At 27.7% G+C, this 20,702-nt stretch overlaps 1 protein-coding gene and 2 long non-coding RNA genes across 3 annotated transcripts; all 3 read left to right on the forward strand.

The window, feature by feature from the left end:
• Positions 1–9,991: 9,991 nt before the first annotated feature.
• On the forward strand, positions 9,992–11,097 carry LOC136086651 (uncharacterized). The gene is made up of 3 exons (XR_010641496.1): positions 9,992–10,113; positions 10,768–10,841; positions 10,971–11,097. It is a non-coding gene; the product is annotated as an uncharacterized LOC136086651 (long non-coding RNA).
• Positions 11,098–13,876: 2,779 nt separating this feature from the next.
• LOC101235494 (uncharacterized) lies at positions 13,877–15,718 on the forward strand. The gene is made up of 2 exons (XM_065808283.1): positions 13,877–13,979; positions 14,377–15,718. The coding sequence occupies exon 2, from the start codon at positions 14,429–14,431 to the stop codon at positions 15,581–15,583; it is 1,155 nt and encodes a 384-aa protein (XP_065664355.1). The 5' UTR covers positions 13,877–13,979; positions 14,377–14,428; the 3' UTR covers positions 15,584–15,718.
• A 1,952-nt stretch (positions 15,719–17,670) lies between these two features.
• LOC136086652 (uncharacterized) lies at positions 17,671–18,284 on the forward strand. The gene is made up of 2 exons (XR_010641497.1): positions 17,671–17,865; positions 17,998–18,284. It is a non-coding gene; the product is annotated as an uncharacterized LOC136086652 (long non-coding RNA).
• Positions 18,285–20,702: the final 2,418 nt, after the last annotated feature.

Below are 20,702 nucleotides of genomic sequence, written 5' to 3' on the forward strand. Positions count from 1 at the left end.
GATTCATTAGCATTTTGTGTTTTACCATGCAAAATTTTTGCAGTTTAAGTTTTTACATTTTTGTAACGCACTTCAAATATATATCTTTATTAAGTGCAACTTTTTCTTTACGCAATATGACTGATTGTTGCTTTATTTTTACATTGTTTTCATGCTCTTCTAGTCGCTTCTTGAAAGGTGAAGCAGTAAGGTTTTCAGCTGACTCTGTCTTTCTCTTTCGTTGTCTTAAAACAGGAATTTTGGGATGCGGAGAAATCTTTTCCAAAATATTTAAGGGAGACTTAAGGCCAAGATACTCATCAACAATTGGCAAAACTGCATCATCAACAGTTTTCAATTTTGCAGCAGTAGTTGTTGTGCTCATGACATTTGCTAACTGTATAGGTGCAACAAGAGGCATATTAGGTAATTCACTAGATTGCTGACAGATTTTCAATGGCTCAGCTTCATTAGTGAGCAAAGCTGCGTCAAAGGCTTCATCATTAAAAATAAGGTCATTTATTGGGTATAAACCAGAGCATCTAAAACCATTGATTGCTTTGTCAATGTTTGCAGTAAAATTGTAGGCAGTTGCAAAAATACCTGCCATGTCAAAAAATGAAATTCTACGTCCCTGATGTGATAACATCCAGTTGCTTGCTGCTGTATTGTAGCCAACTTTCAATGGTTTAAAAAATGTACGATCTAAAGGTTGCATTTTGTGTGTACAATGAGGTGGAAGAGTTATGAGATGGATCCCATTGTCACGACAATAGTTAATGACCTCAAGTTTTTTGTGACTGTAATGACCATCAAGTACAATTAATTGCTCAGTAGTTTTAGATGCAATAGTTAAAGCAACAAAATATGTTAACCATTCAATGAATAAAGATGAATCAGTATATCCACTGGAGCTAACTCTAATAACTGAGCCTGAAGGTGCACCAACAGCCAGCCTATCAGTCATTCGCTTACGGGGAAATATAAATAAGGGTGGGACATAAGTGCCACTTGCACTCATTGCACACACAACTGTCACAGTAGCACCTCTTTCTCCACTAGTTATTTTTGAAACTTGTTGTTTGCCTTTTGTTGCAATTATTTTTCCTGGCTTATGGACATTTGTGATTCCAGTTTCATCCATATTCCAGAGCTGTTTGGCTGAAAACTTATGTTCCTTAAATGACTTGTATACTGAGAAAAACTTATTTACTTTTGGCTTATTACTAGTGGCTTGTGGAGTTCGAATAAAAAGTTGTGGATTGCGAGACATGAATCCTCGCAGCCAACCCACTCCTGCCATTTTTGACTCTTTATTAAAAGGATTATCGATTCCCATTTGTTTAGCAAAATCATATGCTAGGCGACGCACATCTATTGTTGTCAACTCAAATAATGCTGTTTCTATAATCTGAACTTGTGTAACAATCTTTAATTCAAATTCTTTACTAAAAACAGGAAATTTTCCACCCAGAGACAAACCACCAGCTACTTTTACTTTTCCATCTCGATGACGTTGTAATGTTTTTTTATTAATACTAAATTCTGATGCAACATTCTTTAGACTGCAGCCCATCTTTATTACATCTAATGCTGACTTTATTCTATCATTTGTTGCACCTCTCTGTGTTTTTCGCACATAATTTCTCACCATTATTTGTAATATTTAAATATGTATTTAAAGAAATATTAAAACCTTAAAATTTTAATTATATAAACATACAAACACATACACAGTATTATATAATTAATACATTATTATTTTATACATTACATAACATTTATAAATTAACTCTCTTTGAGTTAAAAAAAGAACTCACTAAAGTTACATGTACATACAAAATTACTCAAGATTATTAACAATAACACGATGTTGCAATTATTAATACAATGTTGTATGCTAAACACAGCTCCTTTTAGTAAAAATTGTATTATGCGCATGTAGTAATATATGAAGTTGTATTAATACAACTTTATTCAGCTGAATGCAATGCATATTTGTAAAAGTTTTACAAATATGCATTGAATTGCAGCATAAGCATGTGATACAGCTTCATTTTACTTAACATATAGGGGAGACCGGGGCTAGTTGGCCGCAGGGTTATGTTGACGAACTGCGTTTATCTTTAGAGCCTTTCATTAGAAAGTGACAAAAATTACTCAGAAACTTCCTCATTGACCATTTCATCATTCACTGTTGTATTGTCAGGATTCGCGCATGCGCATGGGAGATATTGAGATTTATGCGTTTTTTGGACAAAAACGTAACTTTTAGAACATCGCTTCCTTTTTACTCTACAAAGAAAATATTTAGTCGTATGGAAAAAAAATTATTGTAAAAGTTCCATTCACAATTGGTTTACTATATCCAGTCAGACTTTTTTTTCAAAGCTACCGTTTTTCAGGATCTATTGACTGTTTATTAAAAAAAAAGCTTTCGGGGTAAGTTGACAAATTTTTTACGGGGTAAGTTGGCTCATAGCATTTACTATGGAAAAAAATATTTATTTTTATAAAATTATTTTTTTTTATTTTTTTTATTTTTAACAATATTGAAAATAATTATTCTTACAAAAAAATTAAAAAAAAATTTTGTTTAGTTTTTTTTTCCACAGATAAAAGGTGGGTTACTGTTTGGCTTTTATACGGACTAATATTTGGTACCAGCTAAAAGTAATATTAAATTTTGGGATAAAATTGTTGCAAAATTAATTTTAAAAAAGTTTCTATTAATTTTGCACTTAATAGTGCATTAATAATCATTTTTATAGTTTGCGCCAACTTACCCCGTGGTGGGGTAAGTTGGCGCAAATTTTTTTTTTTTTTTTGAGGGTCCGGAAAGGCCCCAAGAATTTTTTTTTTAAATAAATGCAAATTTTATAAGATACCCTAATCCATACTCTTTAAGACTACACTTTAATATTTTTAAAAAAATGTACTGTTAGGGCTACAGAGCTCATAGAGTAAAAACCGAGCCAACTAGCCCCGGTCTCCCCTACATTATAACATTTACTTAATATATAAAATTATTTTAAAAAGCTATTTATAAATATGTACAATAGTTATCAACATATAAACCAACATATAAACATTGCCAATAACTAAATTAGGAAACGTTTTTATGTTCTAAACACACTTTAAAAATGGTAGAAACTCTGTAAAACCACGACGCAAGAAGCCCTTTGAGGGCATCTTACCCCACGTAACCGAGGATATCTTGCCTCATCTGTAGTAAGTGCAAGTTTAATACAAATAAAATTAATTTTATTGCTCAGTTTAAAATTTCTTGACTATATATTATTGTGGGATAAATTCTCTATAAAACAACACGTTTCTTACCTAAATCGCATAAGTATTGCCAATCCAACAAACATTCAAAATTAGAAGCAACTTACTAACAAAATAGTCCAGAAAGTTATAAACCGATTTAAACCTCACCTACCAGCAATATTAAAAACTTTTTTTATTAACTTTATGAATAGTATTATAGAGGGATAAAACATTACCGTTCTATGATACTCTCACATAAGCAAAAAGACTTCTTGCCCCACGGGTCATCTTGCCCCACCCTACCCTATATATATTTATTTATATATATATATATATATATATATATATATATATATATATATATATATATATATATATATATATATATTAAAATTCAATAAATGCTGCGTATGAACTTTTTTGAAAAAATACATTTGTTTTTGTTTTTGTTTTAATATATATTATTATATTTTGATTCATAATAAAATAAAAACAAAAAATATATATTTTATCAAAAATTTATACGCAGCCGTATTTATTGAATTTTAATAACATTTTATCGTATAACAAGAAAATATTATATATATATATATATATATATATATATATATATATATATATATATATATATATATATATATATATATATATATATATATATATATGTATATATATATATATATATATATATATATATATATATATATATATATATATATATATATATATATATATATATATAAAATATAATATAATATACTATAATATTCAAAACGCATTAAATAATAACAACTTCATATATACATACAACATAATATATATATACATATATACAATATGCTTGGACTGGGCCGCCGGGATACCACAATATTTCCAGTGGGTCGGTATGTTATTTTTAGTTAGACTAAATAGAAATTCAATTGAAATTATAATAACTTTGTTTCTTCCTAAATTAGACTATAGCTTTTTATAGACCAGAAATAAAGATATTTTGTGCTAAGATATAAATGTTCTATTATGCACATCTGCCGGCATACATCTGCCGGCTAATTATATAAATTTTGATGGCAATCTTGAACGGATCAAAAGTAGCATTATATTAATGTAATCAAACCTAATTAGTAACCAAATGTAAAACTATTTATTTTATAGTTGCGTAGATTTTAAATTTGTTGTTGTTTGTGCAACACCATCACACCTGTACGCATAAACAGTTTCTAATACCAGTAAATTAAAAATTTGTTGTTCTTTTTTTTACTTGTTAGCTTATTACCTTTCGAGACACCCAAAGAAAGATGGGCAATTATCCTAATTTTTAGCCAAAAGATAATCATCTAAGAAACTGTCTTTACAGCAGTAGAAAACAGCGACAGCCACAGAATAAATAAAAATCTTGCAAAAAATGTATTGTTTGTTGTAAATTTGTTTTGACATTATCCTCATCACAAATTGCTTGCGAAAGGTCATTCTCGAAGTTAAAATATATTTTGAACAAATTAAGAAATTTGTTACTATTTTTAAAATTGTTTATACATACATACATATATATATATATATATATATATATATATATATATATATATATATATATATATATATATATATATATATATATATATATATATATATATATATATATATATATATATATATATATATATATATATATATATATATATATTTAAACAATTTTAAAATGTATTCTACAAAATCGTGTACTCAATGTTCTAAAAAGAACAGAGCGATTATAAAGTAGTAGAAAATCACTTAAAAAAATTTTTTTTCATTTAAAATTGTGTTTTATGAAACACTGTGTTAAATGAAAAAACTGTGTGTTTCATGAAACACAGTGTTAAATGAAAAAAAATTTTGTTAAATGATTTTCTACTACTACCAACTAGTCTGACCCTGAATATATGAATTATACTATAATTTCAAGAGATATTTGCATCGTTGATTTTTAACCAAAAATGTTTATGTTTAGTAAGAACTTTTTGCTTTTTCCACAAGTTTCTATTAAATTAAAAGCAAGACTTTTGAAAATGTTGAAATTCACCGTGCGTCACGGTGTTTTTACTCACTGCGCAACCAGCATAAAGTTATAAAAACTTGGACCGCCAAATTATAGCACATGCAGATTCATTACTTGTGAAAAAATGCCTCGGACGAAAATCATCAGACAAATGTTTGCTTTGAAAGATTAAAAGAAACCATTATAAAACATTAAACCACACTTAACTTAGAATTTATAACGTAAAAAAGGAAAAATGTACCGTTCCGCATCCAATTTTGTTTTTTATACTTAACAAAAGCTGTTAACAGTCCGGTTTTTAATAAAAGCGACTACAGTTAAATTGATTTTATACCGTGTTACTACAGAGGTAGCCAGATTATTGTTTTACTTATAAAAAGTCAATTTATTGCAAAAAATTTTAGATAAATAAAAATTTGGCTGCCTCTGTAGTAGCATGGTCAATTCAATAAATCTTTACGACAACAATAAAACAATGGTTCAAACTTTATTTTTGGTTTTTTTGTTTGGTTTTTAATTTACAAATTTCGAAATTTGTGTCATGTGTAATAAATATTTAGTAAAAAAAGTTTTTTTACCCTTTGAAAATACCGTAATTAAAATGACAAATTTAAAAATTTGGAATAAACTTTTTTTTAAAAATCAAACTTTTTTTGGTTAAAGAATATTTAAGAAAATAAAATTGAAAACATTTTTCAAAAAAGTGAGTAAAATCCAATTTCCACTACGCGACGCTACGTGCGACTATTCATTAAATAGGTTTAAATTTCTTTTGAACATTTTATATACTTCTTAGGTTACTAGGCTCTTTAACTGATTTATCGAGATTCCAATCAGTTTTGGCAAATAAGTAAAGTCGAAATGCACAACTTCAGTTCGCAAATACATTTCTGAAACTCTTATTACATGGTCGTGAGCATAATCTTGTGGTGTTTGAGATGATTTTCCAATCCCTTGCCCTTTCTCCTTCCCACTTACCACCACTCACTAAAAAAACTTTTCGAATTTTTTTTGTGTGTGTCTATCTGAAAAAATATTTCTCATTTATTAAAATAGAAATTTTTTTTATGAAATTTGATATTTATTGATCAACTTTGATAACCTGGGGTAAAGGATGGTGGTAAGTGTGAAAAATTTAGATAATTAGAGCTATCCTCATTTCGACCCACTTCTAAGAACTACGTCTCTTAAAATAATTTTTTTAATTTTAAGATAAATTAGATCAAAATTCATCAGATTGCAAACTTTGTCAAAAAATCTTTTAACAATTTATGACTATAAAAAGTTTAAAGTTCCTCATTGAACCCCATGAGGGTTAAAAGGGTCCCTTATTTAACCCCATGAGGGTTAAAAGGGTCCCTCATTTAACCCCACGAGGGTTAGAAGGGTCCTTCATTTAACCCCACGAGGGTTACAAGGGTCCCTCATTTAAGGTGACTACCTACTATTTAAGTATAATCTTTAAATGAACCCTTTTATCCCCCCATATTCAAATATTTCAATTGCATCAGAATCAAATGAGACAAAAAAATACAAAAAATCTATAATTTTAATATTACGTCATTAATTATGCGCATAATTAACTCAAAAATTACATATTTTCTAACAAGGATAACTAGTTGCAGAGTTTTCCAAATCAAGTAAAACTTTTCAAAAACCTTGCTTCTTATATGAACTGTGTGTTGAGTCAAAAATAAAACTGATTTTTTCATTTAATTCTCTGAAATTTACAATTTAGTATAAATCCCTTAAAAATGGCCCCATTGACCCAAATTTTAATTTGAATGGGATATCATAGTATATATATTTTTGACTCAGCACATTCATCTAACTATGTTTTATCTCTGTAAAAAATTTCAAAGAAAAATATTGATCGAAACCAAAGATATCTTTGTTAGAAGGTAGAAAATCTTTAAATAGAGAAAAAACGCATTGGAAAAAAAAAAATTCAAAAATAAAAAGTTACAAATTCAAATATGGTCTGATTTTAGTACTTTTAACCATTGTCATTTAGCTCGGGAATAACTTAACAGTGCAGATAAGAACTTGGTTAAGGTACAGTAAAAATATGAAGAAAAAGTGCATATTAGTTCTGGAGAAAAAAAGTTCCAGCTGTCACTAAGGCCGTTGCTAAGGAACTTTTGGATGTTTACCCATTTTTAAGGAACAAAATTAGGGCAAACTTTTAATTTTTCTTCCATTGTTATATATTTTATTATTTATAAAGGTTAAAACTTCCAAAAAATTGAAGGAAAAAAAAATTTTTTTTTAGACTTGTAATAGTGGGTAGCCAGCCACCTTAACCCCATTTAACTCTCATTTAACTCAGTTTAAAGTTAATTCCCTCATTTAACTCCCTGATATAACTTTGAATAGTCGTAACATTTAAATCATTTAAAAGTTACGACTGTTCAAAGTTATTTCAGGAGGTTAGGGTTATTTTTTTTAGTAGTTTAGTTTTTATTGGGCTTATATTTAATTTTTTAAAAGGAAAATAGGGGTATGCGTGAGAACTAATTATTTTTTATACCACAAAAAAGTCATACTAATGCTATTTCCATAAAATTGGTTTTTACTACTTTGAAATTTCTGTGATGCTTTTAACTATTTTTGTTCTTTTTTAGAAAATTTAGAAAAATAAATTAAAATTTTGTGTCAACACTGACATGACATGTCACATGTTATTGTATGTAAAGGTTAAATTCTGTTGTTAGGATTACAGTACTTATGAAAAAAAAAAGTGAAGGTAAAGAGTATTGTTTGTATATATTTATTTTGTTTACTTTAAATCTTTTTAATTTTCTCGCGTCATTTTTAAAATTTTTGTTTGCACATGTTTATTGTTTGCATGTATGCTTTTTTAATAAGTATGTGTATGTGGTAATATGTGCTTTATAGTTGTTTTATCAATGTGTTCTTATAATAATATAAAGTGTTTTTTTATTGTTTTTGTATGTGTTAATATGTGTTATATAGTTATTTTAAAAAAGTGTTTAAATATGTATATAAGGTTAAATATATATACTGTGCTTATAGTTGGTACATATGTTTATATTATGTTGCTTCCATGTTTTCAAAGTGCTGTGACTTGGTAAACGTGTAGAGCAAGATTTGTCAACCATGTCAGCTAAGTGATGTACTTATAGCAGAGGATTCCACGACATTGTTTAGTGTCAAACTGATACTGTTTTAGGTCTTGGTGTTTTCAAGCCTTTATTATTAATTATTATGAAAATACATAATAATGTATTTTAATTACATTTTGCGTAATGTTGTTTCTAATGTTTTGTTACATATGAATGTTATGTTACTTAAGTTATGCTATATGCATGTTTTATTAGCTTATGGTGTGTTCTATTGTTGTATTTTGTTGTTGAGATGTTGTTTTTTTGTTATCTTTTGAGTTGATAGACATTTGGCTTACTTTCGCGTTGGTGACTGTTGTTAAAAATGATAAATAGGTAATTTCATTATTAGATCTCACTGCTCTTAATTATTCACTAAAAGCCAAGACAAATTATTTTGCCATTTATGCAATTTGTTTTATCTCAATTTGATTTTTTGTCTTTAACGCTGTTTATTACATGATTTTGCTATAAATATCTAGAAATCATGATGTACCAGCATAAATTATTTTCTAAAAGCTAACATAAAATAATAATATTTAATAACTACTACTCTGGTAAATCACAAGAGCTTTTCTCTATAAGGTACATTGATTTTCATTTTTTGTATCTAATGTTTTTCTTATTTATTTACTTATTTGTTACATTTTTTATTTCAGATTTATTAGATGATGTATTTATGTGGTATAGAAGACCAAAATATTGTAAAGTTTTGTGAATTTTTTAAAAACGTTTACTAATAATTTTTTTAAAGAAATAATATTGAAGTTTGCAAAAAAGGGTTTACAACGTTGTTTTTTTAATTTTTCTGTGTTAGCAGTATGTTTATTATTAGAATTGCAGGTTTTTAATAATTTGTTTTAACTATTATTTGCTATATTTTTTTAAAGTCATAAGATTATTGTATAATTTATTTTAAATGACAGTTTTTTTAATATAAAAATTATTTGTGTGTACTATTTAGAGTAGAAAAAAATTATATAGGAAAGATCACAATCTTCGAGATTCGTTTAAGATTTTTTGTTACTACTTCCAATTAAAAGTGAAGTTTAAATGGATGATATTAGGCTAGAAGCAGATATTAGTTTAGATAATGGAAATGTTAATAGGCAAGTTAATTGTCGCAGAAATGAAAGAGATAGGCTTAGACGAGATGAAATTAATAATTGACAAAATGCTAGAAATGCTTCTCGGCAAACAGCAAATAATTCGAACCCAAATGAGGAGAGCTTGGTTAGGCAAGTTAAAAATAATCGTTGCAGAAATGAAAGAGATTAGAATTACCAGATGTCCGGTTTTTACGGAGGAGAATACAGCGCCAAACCTGTACAAGTAATTTTTTTTATTGTGTTCTCCTCCGTAAAAACCAGATATCTTGCAACCCTAAAAGAGATAGGCTTAGGCGAGATGAAATTAATAATCGACAAAATGCTAGAAATGCTGCTAGATACGAAAGAATGCACTGTATAGCAAGAAGTAATACTATTCCAGATTATAACTATTTAGGAGAAATGAATTATAGTTACATAATTTAAATTAACTTTACAATAATAAAATGGTTTGGACGAAAATTTTTGTAAATTAGTTCAATCTAGAAAGAATAAATATTTATTTTTTTATTGAAGTAATTAAAGTAGATTTAATAAAGAATCAACTTAAATATCTGTTTGCTTTTCTGTTTAGATGACAACAGTTTTATTGGAGAAAGTAAGTTAAAAAGCATTTTTATTTTTTAAAAAGGAAAAAAAATACTCTTTATTATATCTGTTTTTTTTCAAGTAGGTTTAAAATTTCAGGTTTTTAAAATCTTAAATATTATAATCTTAAATATTTTTTAATTACTTAAAAAATATATGTATGTTAAATTACACCGAGTGGTAGAAAATAGTTATAGTTTATTGATAAGGTTGTAGACTGTAAGAGCACTTCTAACAGTCTACAACTTTTCACTAGGTGAAAAGTCATTTCTGGACAACAAACGTTTTTCCTTTAAACATTGTGGGGACACCAGACCTTTTATATTGACCTAACTTTGTTTCACATCTTTGTAGAAAAACAGTCTTTATATCTCAGGACTGAAAAAACTAAAAAGGTCTCATCGTATCTCATTTTCACAAAAAACTGGACAACCGACCTTTGTCTTTTAACGTACAGATATTAGGATTTAAAGTTTATTTTAGTTTATAGTTTTGGTTTATTTTATTGTTATTTTTAGTTAGTTTTAGCTTCGTTTTTTTTTTCTTACTTAAGACAACTTTATGGAGGAAATGAGGGGAATAGGAAAAAAAATTATAGTTATATATTTCTTTATATGTAAATATTATTATATTGATTATTCTGAGGTATGTTTTTTGTCTTTAGTGTCTGGTAGATGCACAACTGAAAGGGCTGTGTTTTAAATTTTATATATTTTGTATGGAGAAAATGTGCAATAGGTGAAAGAATTATTTAATATAAATATGATATTTTTAAACTGTTCACGTTTTACTCATATTTTTATTAATTACAATTTTTCCCATGTTTAACCCTTTTTAATTTACTCTCATTTTTTTAAATATTTTTAGCATTCTCTTCTGTTATCTGTGAGAATGGTGAGTTTATGCTTTATATTTTGATTAAATAAAATTGCAAATATTTATAACTTTTATTATATCCTTCTATTTGTAATTTTAGAGTCGCTAATATTTGAGAGCTTGTTTGATTTTAGATTCATTAACATTTGAGCTCTACATAAATTATTCTCCCAACACCCAGGGCCTCTCTCGGAGAGCTCCTTCAATAGATGTATGGATGAGCCCTTCTTCAAATGGAGGGCTTATCCATACCGGGGTGTTGGGAGACACCGAAGAAAAAACAGCAACCAAAAGGTTGTAAATGTCTTTTATCAGTAAAGATATTTATAACTTTTTTGTTGCTGCTTTTTCTCCTGTGATTTTTTTTAATTTTTATTTTTTTTAATTTGTAATTTTTTTTTAATAATATATTATGTTGAATATTTGATTTATTTTGGTCTTTTTTAATTAAAATTTTATTTGTTTCTCACCAATTAACCTTAAATATAGTTAAATTGATTCATTACCCGATTATCATAATATAATGATGCTACATTCTATTGTTAAAAATAATTAATTGGTAGTTTATTTTATTGAACTCACTGCTTTAAAAATTTACTCTAAGCCAAGACAATATATTTAGCTATATAAATGCAATTTATTTTTATCTCAATTTGATTTTTTATCTTTAATGTTTATAGTTTGGCTCCTTGAAGCATTTGCTATTTTGATTTTTAATTAAAATTTTTTTAACTATTGTGATGTCTTTTAAATTAAACTAAAGTTTACTAAAAGCCAACATTAAATAACGTCATTAAACAACACAGACAAGCTGCATCATGACAGCAACTGAAGTATGATAACAGGTTACCGAAAAGCAGGTAAATCGTTTTCCACTTTTTTTTTTCTTTTTTTTCTTTTATTTTTACTTATCTGTTACAATTTTTATTTTAGGTTTGTCATATGACGCATTAATAAAAGATCAAAGTTAATATGACGCAATATAAAAGATCAAAGTTTACATATTTTTTTAAATTTGTTATACACATGTTTAATTTTAAGTTAAATTTTTTTTGTTTGAAAGGAATTTGTACTCAATTGCTTAGTTATTTATAATAAACTTAGTTATTTTTAATACATTTATTTAGTTGTGTGCATTTAACGTTTTTAAAGCGATTTTCTTTTTTAAAGAAAAATGAATCAAGGGAATACCAAAAAATCAATAACTCCTGTATAATATAAGTTCACTTCATATTAATCTTAATAATTAATTAAAGTTCATGTTATAAAAAATGTAAGAAGAATTTAGCTTTAGTTTTTCGTCAATTTAAAGCATGATGAAGTGTTATTATTTTGTGTCAGTAACTAAAAAAGTATTGTGTTGAACTTAGGAATGTCGAGGAAAATGGCTTCCACTGATATGCCTTATACTGATATGACCTATGTCAGTTGTAAATTACTCCAATAATATTAAATAATTGGTAAATCATTTTTTTAATTGGTGAAAAAAAGTTGAATACAAGATTGAATCTTCTCAACTAGATCACGTGTTCAGTAGTTGTAAAATCTTTTTTCTTCCTGGAAAAGAGAATGTTGTAATGGAATTTGTTGAGTCTCGCATTTTTAAAATGCAAAGAAGTAGTCCCCGAAGCATATTTACAAATGATATGTAAAAATCAATACGGTTTTTATTTAACGGCAATAAATATTAAAAAACCAGTGATTACTGATATGAAGCTTCATTATGGAGAGGAATTTGAAAAGGTTCATGAAACTATTTTAGCTGGGTTGAAACAGGAATCTGTACACGGATTGATATTGTTACACGATTTACCTGGTAGTGGAAAAACACATATTCGGTATTTGATTCAGGAAATAACTGAAAAACGATTAGTTTATGTCCACCCGACATGACAGCATATCATCACCTTATATTTATCAATACATAAAGATCCGAATTTAATTGATCTTAACCTAAAAGTCATAACTTTTTCCCCTGAGAGTACACTAAACTCTTTATACTAATGGAGCACCTGGATACAAAAAATCAAAAATAAATTATCTTTTGCGACATTCAAATCTGTAGAACGATTTTTTTTTTCTTTTTCCTTTTTCCTTTCAATTAAAGACGAAGAAATTTAAGTTTTATTTTAACAAACAAAGAAATATCAAATAAGAATTAATTAATACAAAAATAACATAAAAAGTATGATTTGAAAACATTTGTTCGTTAAATGTAAAATGTGGATTATGAAAAAATGCAATTTAGTGAGAAAAAGTAAAAGGTGAATTAGAATGACATTAATAGCAGTCTGAGTAAACTTTTTTGCAACTATGACATTATTGCTTCAGATTTTTTAAACAAAGAAGAGTTTTCTAATAATAAATAAACAAAAAAATTGTGAATATGCCTTGCAAAGTCTTGGCCCATGTTATTCATGTTTGTAATGGATAATTTTTTTTTTTTACGCAAAAAAAATCCGAGTTAAGACACAAAAAGCTTCGTTTGTTTTGTTAATAGCGTTGGCCCCGAGGGAAAAATATTTCACGAAAAGTTTTTAATATAGTAGACTTTAAAAACTCAATTATTTAAAAAAAATTTAAATACGTTTGATCCTATTTTGTTTTGTCTATTCGTTAATTTAGCGATGCGTAATTTAAATTAAACGAAATTTTGGACTAAACTATGATTGCACCTTTAAATTAAAGTTTTTTACGTCATACATAAGTTTTGCGTTGCGTAATTTATGGACGATCCCTTGTTGACTTAACTGAACTCTCTAAATAATGGTGCAATAAATAACTAATTAAATACACAACTGGAAATCTCGTTTTAAAAGAATAAAAGTTTCCATAGTTACTATACAAACTTTGTTTATTTTATAAACATAGTGATATGATTAATTCATTTTGATGACCCTCCATCCAAGTGACTTTTAAAACATTAAACTTGCTTTCAGCTTAACAAGTTTTTAAAACGTCGTATAATAAAGCAGCTTGCCGTGTAGCAGCGTTTTAAAGGTATTTTAAACAGTCATTTTGATGTTTAGTGTTTTAAAGTAATGGTCAAGTCATTTTTTCATTTGGTTATATTTGGGTTGCCCGTTTTAAATTTGGTGACGTTTAACATATTTACATTAAAAAATTGCTGTTTTTTTTTTATTTTAAAATCCAAAAAAATATGTTATTAACAAAGTGGTTAACGTTATTAAAAGTTGCAACTTAAATGGAAGTTATGCACAATAAGATTAACTCTTGAAAACTTTGAAGAAAAACTTTTTGTTTTTTTCTTTTTAAACCCGCCTTAGCCATTAATTTGAAATAAAGTTATATTTGTAGTAAACATTAAGTGATCATATGAGTTTACAAAAATATTATAAAAAAATTAATTATGAATAACATTATACATTATTTTTAGTATAAACCTTTAAGTTGTTTAAATCTTTGATTGAGTTTAAAAATCAATTAAAATGGCGGTATACTTTGGAAAACTAGAAGAGCTTAAAGGTGAAGACGTTTATAAATACAATAATGATATCTTAAAAGAAGCACAACGGTGCGGTTCAATACCAGTGTTGCTATTTTTTTGGAAGAAGTATCAAACGTATCCAAGGACAATGGAGTCGCCGTATGATATTCAACCGTATATACCTTACGATTTAACAGTGAAGTTACTTAAAGAAAAATACGATCACTCTATAGAAAACGATTTGATCACATATTTTTATAATTCCATACATAAATTGATGTACGTTAATAACCATGCGTTTGAGCTCACAGATGGTGTTATCGTTTACTTTTCCGGTGGAATGCTTGCTTCTTCACTCGACGGTGAAAACAAGGTTGAATACAAGATTGAAGCTTCTCAATTACATCACGTATTCAGTAGTTATAAAATCTTTTTTCTTCCTGGAAAAGAGAATGTTGTAATGGAATTTATTGAGTCTCTCACATTTTTAAAATGCAAAGAAGTAGTCCCCGAAGCATGTTTACAAATGATATGTAAAAATCAATACGGTTTTTATTTGACGGCAATAAAAATTAAAAAACCAGTGATTACTGATATGAAGCTTCATTATGGAGAGGAATTTGAAAAGGTTCATGAAACTATTTTAGCTGGGTTGAAACAGGAATCTGCACACGGGTTAATATTGTTACACGGTTTACCTGGTAGTGGAAAAACACATTATATTCGTTATTTGATTCAGGAAATAACTGACAAACAATTAATTTATGTCCCACCTGACATGACAGCAACCATATCATCACCTGACTTTTTACCGTTTATGCTCCAAAACACCAATTCTATTTTAATTATTGAAGATGCTGAAAACATAATCAAGTCCAGAGATTCAAAAGAAACAACAACGCAAGCCGTTGCTAATTTATTGAATTTATCAGACGGTCTTCTTGGGGATTCGCTTCATCAACCAATAATTGCTACATTTAATTGTGAATTAAATGCAATTGATCCAGCATTGTTGAGAAAAGGTCGTTTAATTTCACAATATGAATTTGGAAAGTTAACTATTGAAAATGCACAAAAATTGTCGGATCAACTTGGTTTTACCACAGAAATTTTTGAATCTATGACACTTGCCGATATTTACGGACAAGAAAAGTGAATTAAATATAATAGCTTAGTAAAACACTTGCATTAAAAATTTAGTAGTGTTCAAATATTATTTGATAAATATTTTGTAGTGAAATTAATATTGGATACGAAATAACTTTATTAGAAAATTGAAATTAAAAAAAAAGATCTTTTTTAATAACGTAAGGACAAGGCCGGTGCAATGATCCCCCGAGGGTGAGTAATCCTACCCCCACCCCCTACCATTAATGAATTTTTTGTTTATTTTATCGGCAAACTTGACCCTTTTAGACAAGTAAGTCGGCAAATGTAGATCTTTTTGACCAGTCTGTCTGCAAATTTTAAAAAACGATTATTTTTTTTTTCTATTGTCGGAAAAAATTTTAATGACACCAAATCAACCATTAATCAAATGAAAAATAAATTTCAGGCACTTCAAAAATGTCATAGCAATTTTAGACATCCTCTAACAAACAATTTGAAAAGCTGGATTTACTTCTTTGACTCCTTCATAGCTCTAATACTTTAAAAGATTTACTAAAATGTTTTATTGTTTGATTTAAGTCATAACAATATGTTTATGGACAATTTTACGGAGGGGGGAGGAAGTAACTCCCGCCAGAGTTGCTAGTCCTTGGCCGTGGCCTTGCCTTAAGGCCAAAAAATAAGGTTTTGCTTTGGTCTTGGCCTTGAAACTGTTGACTGTGACCTTGGTCTTGGTCTTGGTCTTGAAAATTTTGGACTTGACCTTGATTGTTTTGACCTTGGCCTTCAAAAAAAAAATACATAAAGCTAAAGAATTAAAAGTTTTTTTCTTTATTTTTATGTATTTTTGTTTTTGGCTATTATATGTATCTACAAGTATACTTTCTTATTGACTTCGTTGAATTCTGTGCATAACCTTGGTTTATTTTTGCAACTGGTGGATTTATTGTCGCAGCAATTGTTCCATACAGTTTTTTTAATAATTGGCCTTAAGACAAAAACTCAAGTTTTTGGTTTTGAAAATGTTTGCGTTAAAACACTTATTCTTAGCCTTGAGCATATAACTCTTGGCCATGGCCTTGTCCTTGGCCTTGGCCTTGTAACACGTGACTATAGCCTTGCTACTTTTTGCCTTGTTAACAGCTCAGACCAGACTTCCGCACCCTCCCACAAAATCAATTCTCGAGCTTCACCCCCCCCCCCTCCGACCTCCTTCACCCCATCAAAAAAGGTTGTTTTTAATTTATAGTTAGTTTTTTATGAAAAATAGTTGGCTAGTCGGTACTTGACACATTTTAGTCGGCAGATTTTTACTATCATTATTTTGCTTATTTTTTTGCTCATTTTATTCATTTATTTTATTACTTTTTTTTTTCATTTTATTCCTAGAATCGCCCCTAAATACGTCGTATTTAAAAACTCTTACAATTTAACTTTCATAAAAAGTTTTCAATAAAAAGTTACAAAAGTTGTTTAAAAAATATTTTGTAAATACAGTTCGTACCTAAAATTTAAATAAAGTTTATTGATTAAAACTTTTACAAAAATTTTAATTAATCAACTTTAAGCGCGACTCAGTCCGCTTCTCCGCAACTTCGCTACGTGAGGACTTCCAATTTGGAAGCGGGGTTTCAAAAGCACAGATCGCTACTCAAAAAAAAAAAAAAAGCGCTACTCCACTACCATATAAATTTAGAAATACCATTTGAAATTGTTTAAGTAACAAAAAACCCTTCATAATGTCAAATTTTCCTGTGATATCAAAATAATCTCAAATGTGTACAATATGATTTAGAAACTTTAAACATTAGTGTTTTATATAAAATGTCTGCAACTAACTCAATGTATTTTTATTATGCATACCTATGGGTTAATCTAGAATTTTCATCATCTTATTGAAGTAATCTATCATCTCATTGAAGTAATCTATCATCTTATTAAAGTAATCTATCATCTTATTGAAGTAATCTTTATTATCTTATTAAAGTAATCTATCGTCTTATTGAAGAAATCTTTATCTAAAGTTAAAAAAAAACTTTTAAAAACACCATTGTACAACAACTGCTATTTTTTTATTGTGAAAAATTATAAACAATGCAATGTGTTCATATTTACATTTGAAATTTCTTTATGTAAAATAAATCTCATTACTTTTTACTTTTTATTTTTTTAAATATTTTCGTTTTACGGTAGGGCTCTTTTAGTAGTGTTTTTTTTTTCAAATACAATTTCAAGGAGTCAAGTTTCAAGGTGTCAAAAGCCCAATATGGGAAGCTCTTTTCAGATGTTATGTCCGACCTACATTAGGAGTTTAGTATCAACGGGAGAGTATGTAAAAGCAGTTTGTTACACTGTCAATAGATTCCTGTTTCTTGTTCTATAAAGTATTTTGCAAATTTATAATTTAGTGTTATAGTCAACTGAAATTTAGTATTCTAACAAAAAATTTTTAATCTTCAGGTAGATGCAAAAACAACAGATAATGGTTCAAACTATCTTAGTGCCTTTAAGCAGTTTGAAAGTAAAAGAGAGAGAAAGTGGATATGGTTAACATATTTGGTCAAAGAAAGGACCAAAAGATGACTAAATAAATGTAAATGTTGTTTGTAGTTTAAAATATTTTGCTTTTGAGAGCTTTCGTTGTTCTGTTTAAGTAATGCGTAATCTATTTTTTAATATGTTGACTTTGATTTGATTTTTTATTTGTGCTTTTATATTGATTAAATAAAATATTTCTCCCTGTTAAATTTTTTTTTTTACGAAAATTCGAAAAATGTTTAAAATCGGTTTTTTTGGAATTTTGGAACTCGAAAACAAATCTTCCAAACAGTCGGTTTTGTGTAAACTGTATTTTGGTGAATATAAATCTAACAATCTAAAATTTCCATAATGTTAACGTTTGAATGATGTTTCCATTTTTTTACGCATCCCCATTACAACTGTAATAGGAATGTGTAAAAGAATGGAAACATCTGTCAGATGCGTAAAAGAACGGAAACAACTTAGCACTGTGGACGATACAACCGATGGTGTAAAATGATTAATGATTAAAGACTTTTTGAGCGCAATCAACACCAAAAACTTAGATTTTGCCCATTCTCCGAGTGAATCCAACGAGATTCACTCGGAGAATGATGGCGACATTAAGTTATGTAAGTTACGATTTACTCATAAAAAATTAGCAACACTGAGGAAATTTAAAATAACAGTTAGACAACTTAAAAAAAGCGTCACTTTAGATTATCTCATATGACGTCACTTTAGATGATTTCATATGGGTATTAAAAACTCAACGTGTAAGACAGTAAGTTTTTTTGTTTTTATTATAAAAAAAAAGTTTTTATGGTAGCGGACTAGTTGCAGACTAGCACTACCATAAAAACATTATAAAGTTTGGTAAAGTAGAGGAAAAGCGGTAGCGCTTTCTGGTTCCCAAAGATGCGTAAGGTAGCGGTACCGCTTTAAAGAATTGAGCAGCGATGCCCAGCTCTGTAGTTTATAAAATGTGAATACAGGTTTTGCGAGATGTTTAATTATTGACATACTAAACTTATTTTATCATTTAATAGTGAAGATATTATATAATTTTTTTTTTGGCTCCCAAGATCATGATCTTCGTTTAGAAATTTCACAGTCTTACATATGAATATATATATATATATATATATATATATATATATATATATATATATATATATATATATATATATATATATATATATATATATACTGGCAAAAGACGTTAAGTCAAAAATTGGCAGTTTTTACTTGATGCAGTATTGTAAAATTTACAACACTTTACAAACTGGCAAAACCCAAGAATGAAACATTTTTAACAATGTTTATTTTTATAAGCAGAGAAAAGTTTTTCTCTGGTTATAAAATTACATTTAACGTTAACTCATAAAGCGGGTGTTTTATTTAGGCTAAAAAAAAATAAAAGCGATAAATATTTTCTTAAATAAGCACTTAACATTAAAGTGTATTTAAATGTCAACACCAAATGCAATTGAATAAGAATAAAAAAGTTTCAAATTGGAAGAAAACTTAAATAATTGATTTCTCTTAGCAAGGATTTTTAAGTCAACGTTTTTTTCCAGAACACCTACAATATGTTGTGGGCATTCTGACAAAAAACTTTACGCTGAGGCCGTTTTTAAAATTAAACCCATTTATTTAACCATAAACTATGAAAATTACAATAATATTTTATAAACTCACATAAATAAGGCTAGTTGTCACTCATATTGTTAAGAACTAGTCAATGGAGTAACATTTAAAAGAAAAAAAAAATACAAAAAATACAAAAAAAAATAAAACAACTAGAAATAAAACATAAAAAGAGTTTAAAATACGATAAAGAGGAAAAAAATTTAAAAAAAAAAAAAGGAAAGAAAGGAAAATAAAGCACTAATAAATAAAGATTAATAATTGCAATAATAATATAATAAAAATAATAAATAACATTAATAATAAAGTAACAGCACGCATTATTTGTTGGCTGTTGCATCATTATCCTAACAGAACTTGCTAAAAAGTGTTTATAGTGTACATAGTGAATGGCTATTTTAGGAAGTAAGTCTAATTATAACAATTACTTATTTTTTATTTACTCTTATAAAGTTTTATCTAACTCAAAGCATGTTAGCATTATTTTGGCTTCGGTGTTCTGTAATAAGATCGTACGTACTTCTGGGAGCTCCTTAATAACTACTTTTTTTTTTTTTTTTTTTTTTTTTAATTTGATGCTTTTGATTTTCATAAATATTTTCATTCAGGGCCACTTCGAGATGGCTTGTGGCTCTTGGGCAAAATTAAGTTGTGAAGTTCCAAAATGATACGATATGTTAAAAAAAGAAAACGAAAGTAAATTACTTCATCATTTTTATGATAATTTAAAAAAAAAAAAAATTATCACCATATTTCGACTAAATCGACTTTTAGTCGACTTGGTCGACTTTTAAAATATATTAGTCGATTTAGTTAACAGTCGAGTTATTTAATAGTCGTAACAACACTAGATTAAACTCAAAAATATATATGATCAAAAATAAACTAAATAACAAGTAAAAAACAAGTGGTTACTCCTATTTAAAAGTTTCAGAAGATGTCCCGTTTGTTGTCAGTTATCAAAAGTTTATTACTTATTTTATTTTTAAATTGAT

Source organism: Hydra vulgaris, chromosome 10 (genome assembly GCF_038396675.1).
Source record: "Hydra vulgaris chromosome 10, alternate assembly HydraT2T_AEP".
Lineage (NCBI taxonomy): Eukaryota > Metazoa > Cnidaria > Hydrozoa > Anthoathecata > Hydridae > Hydra > Hydra vulgaris.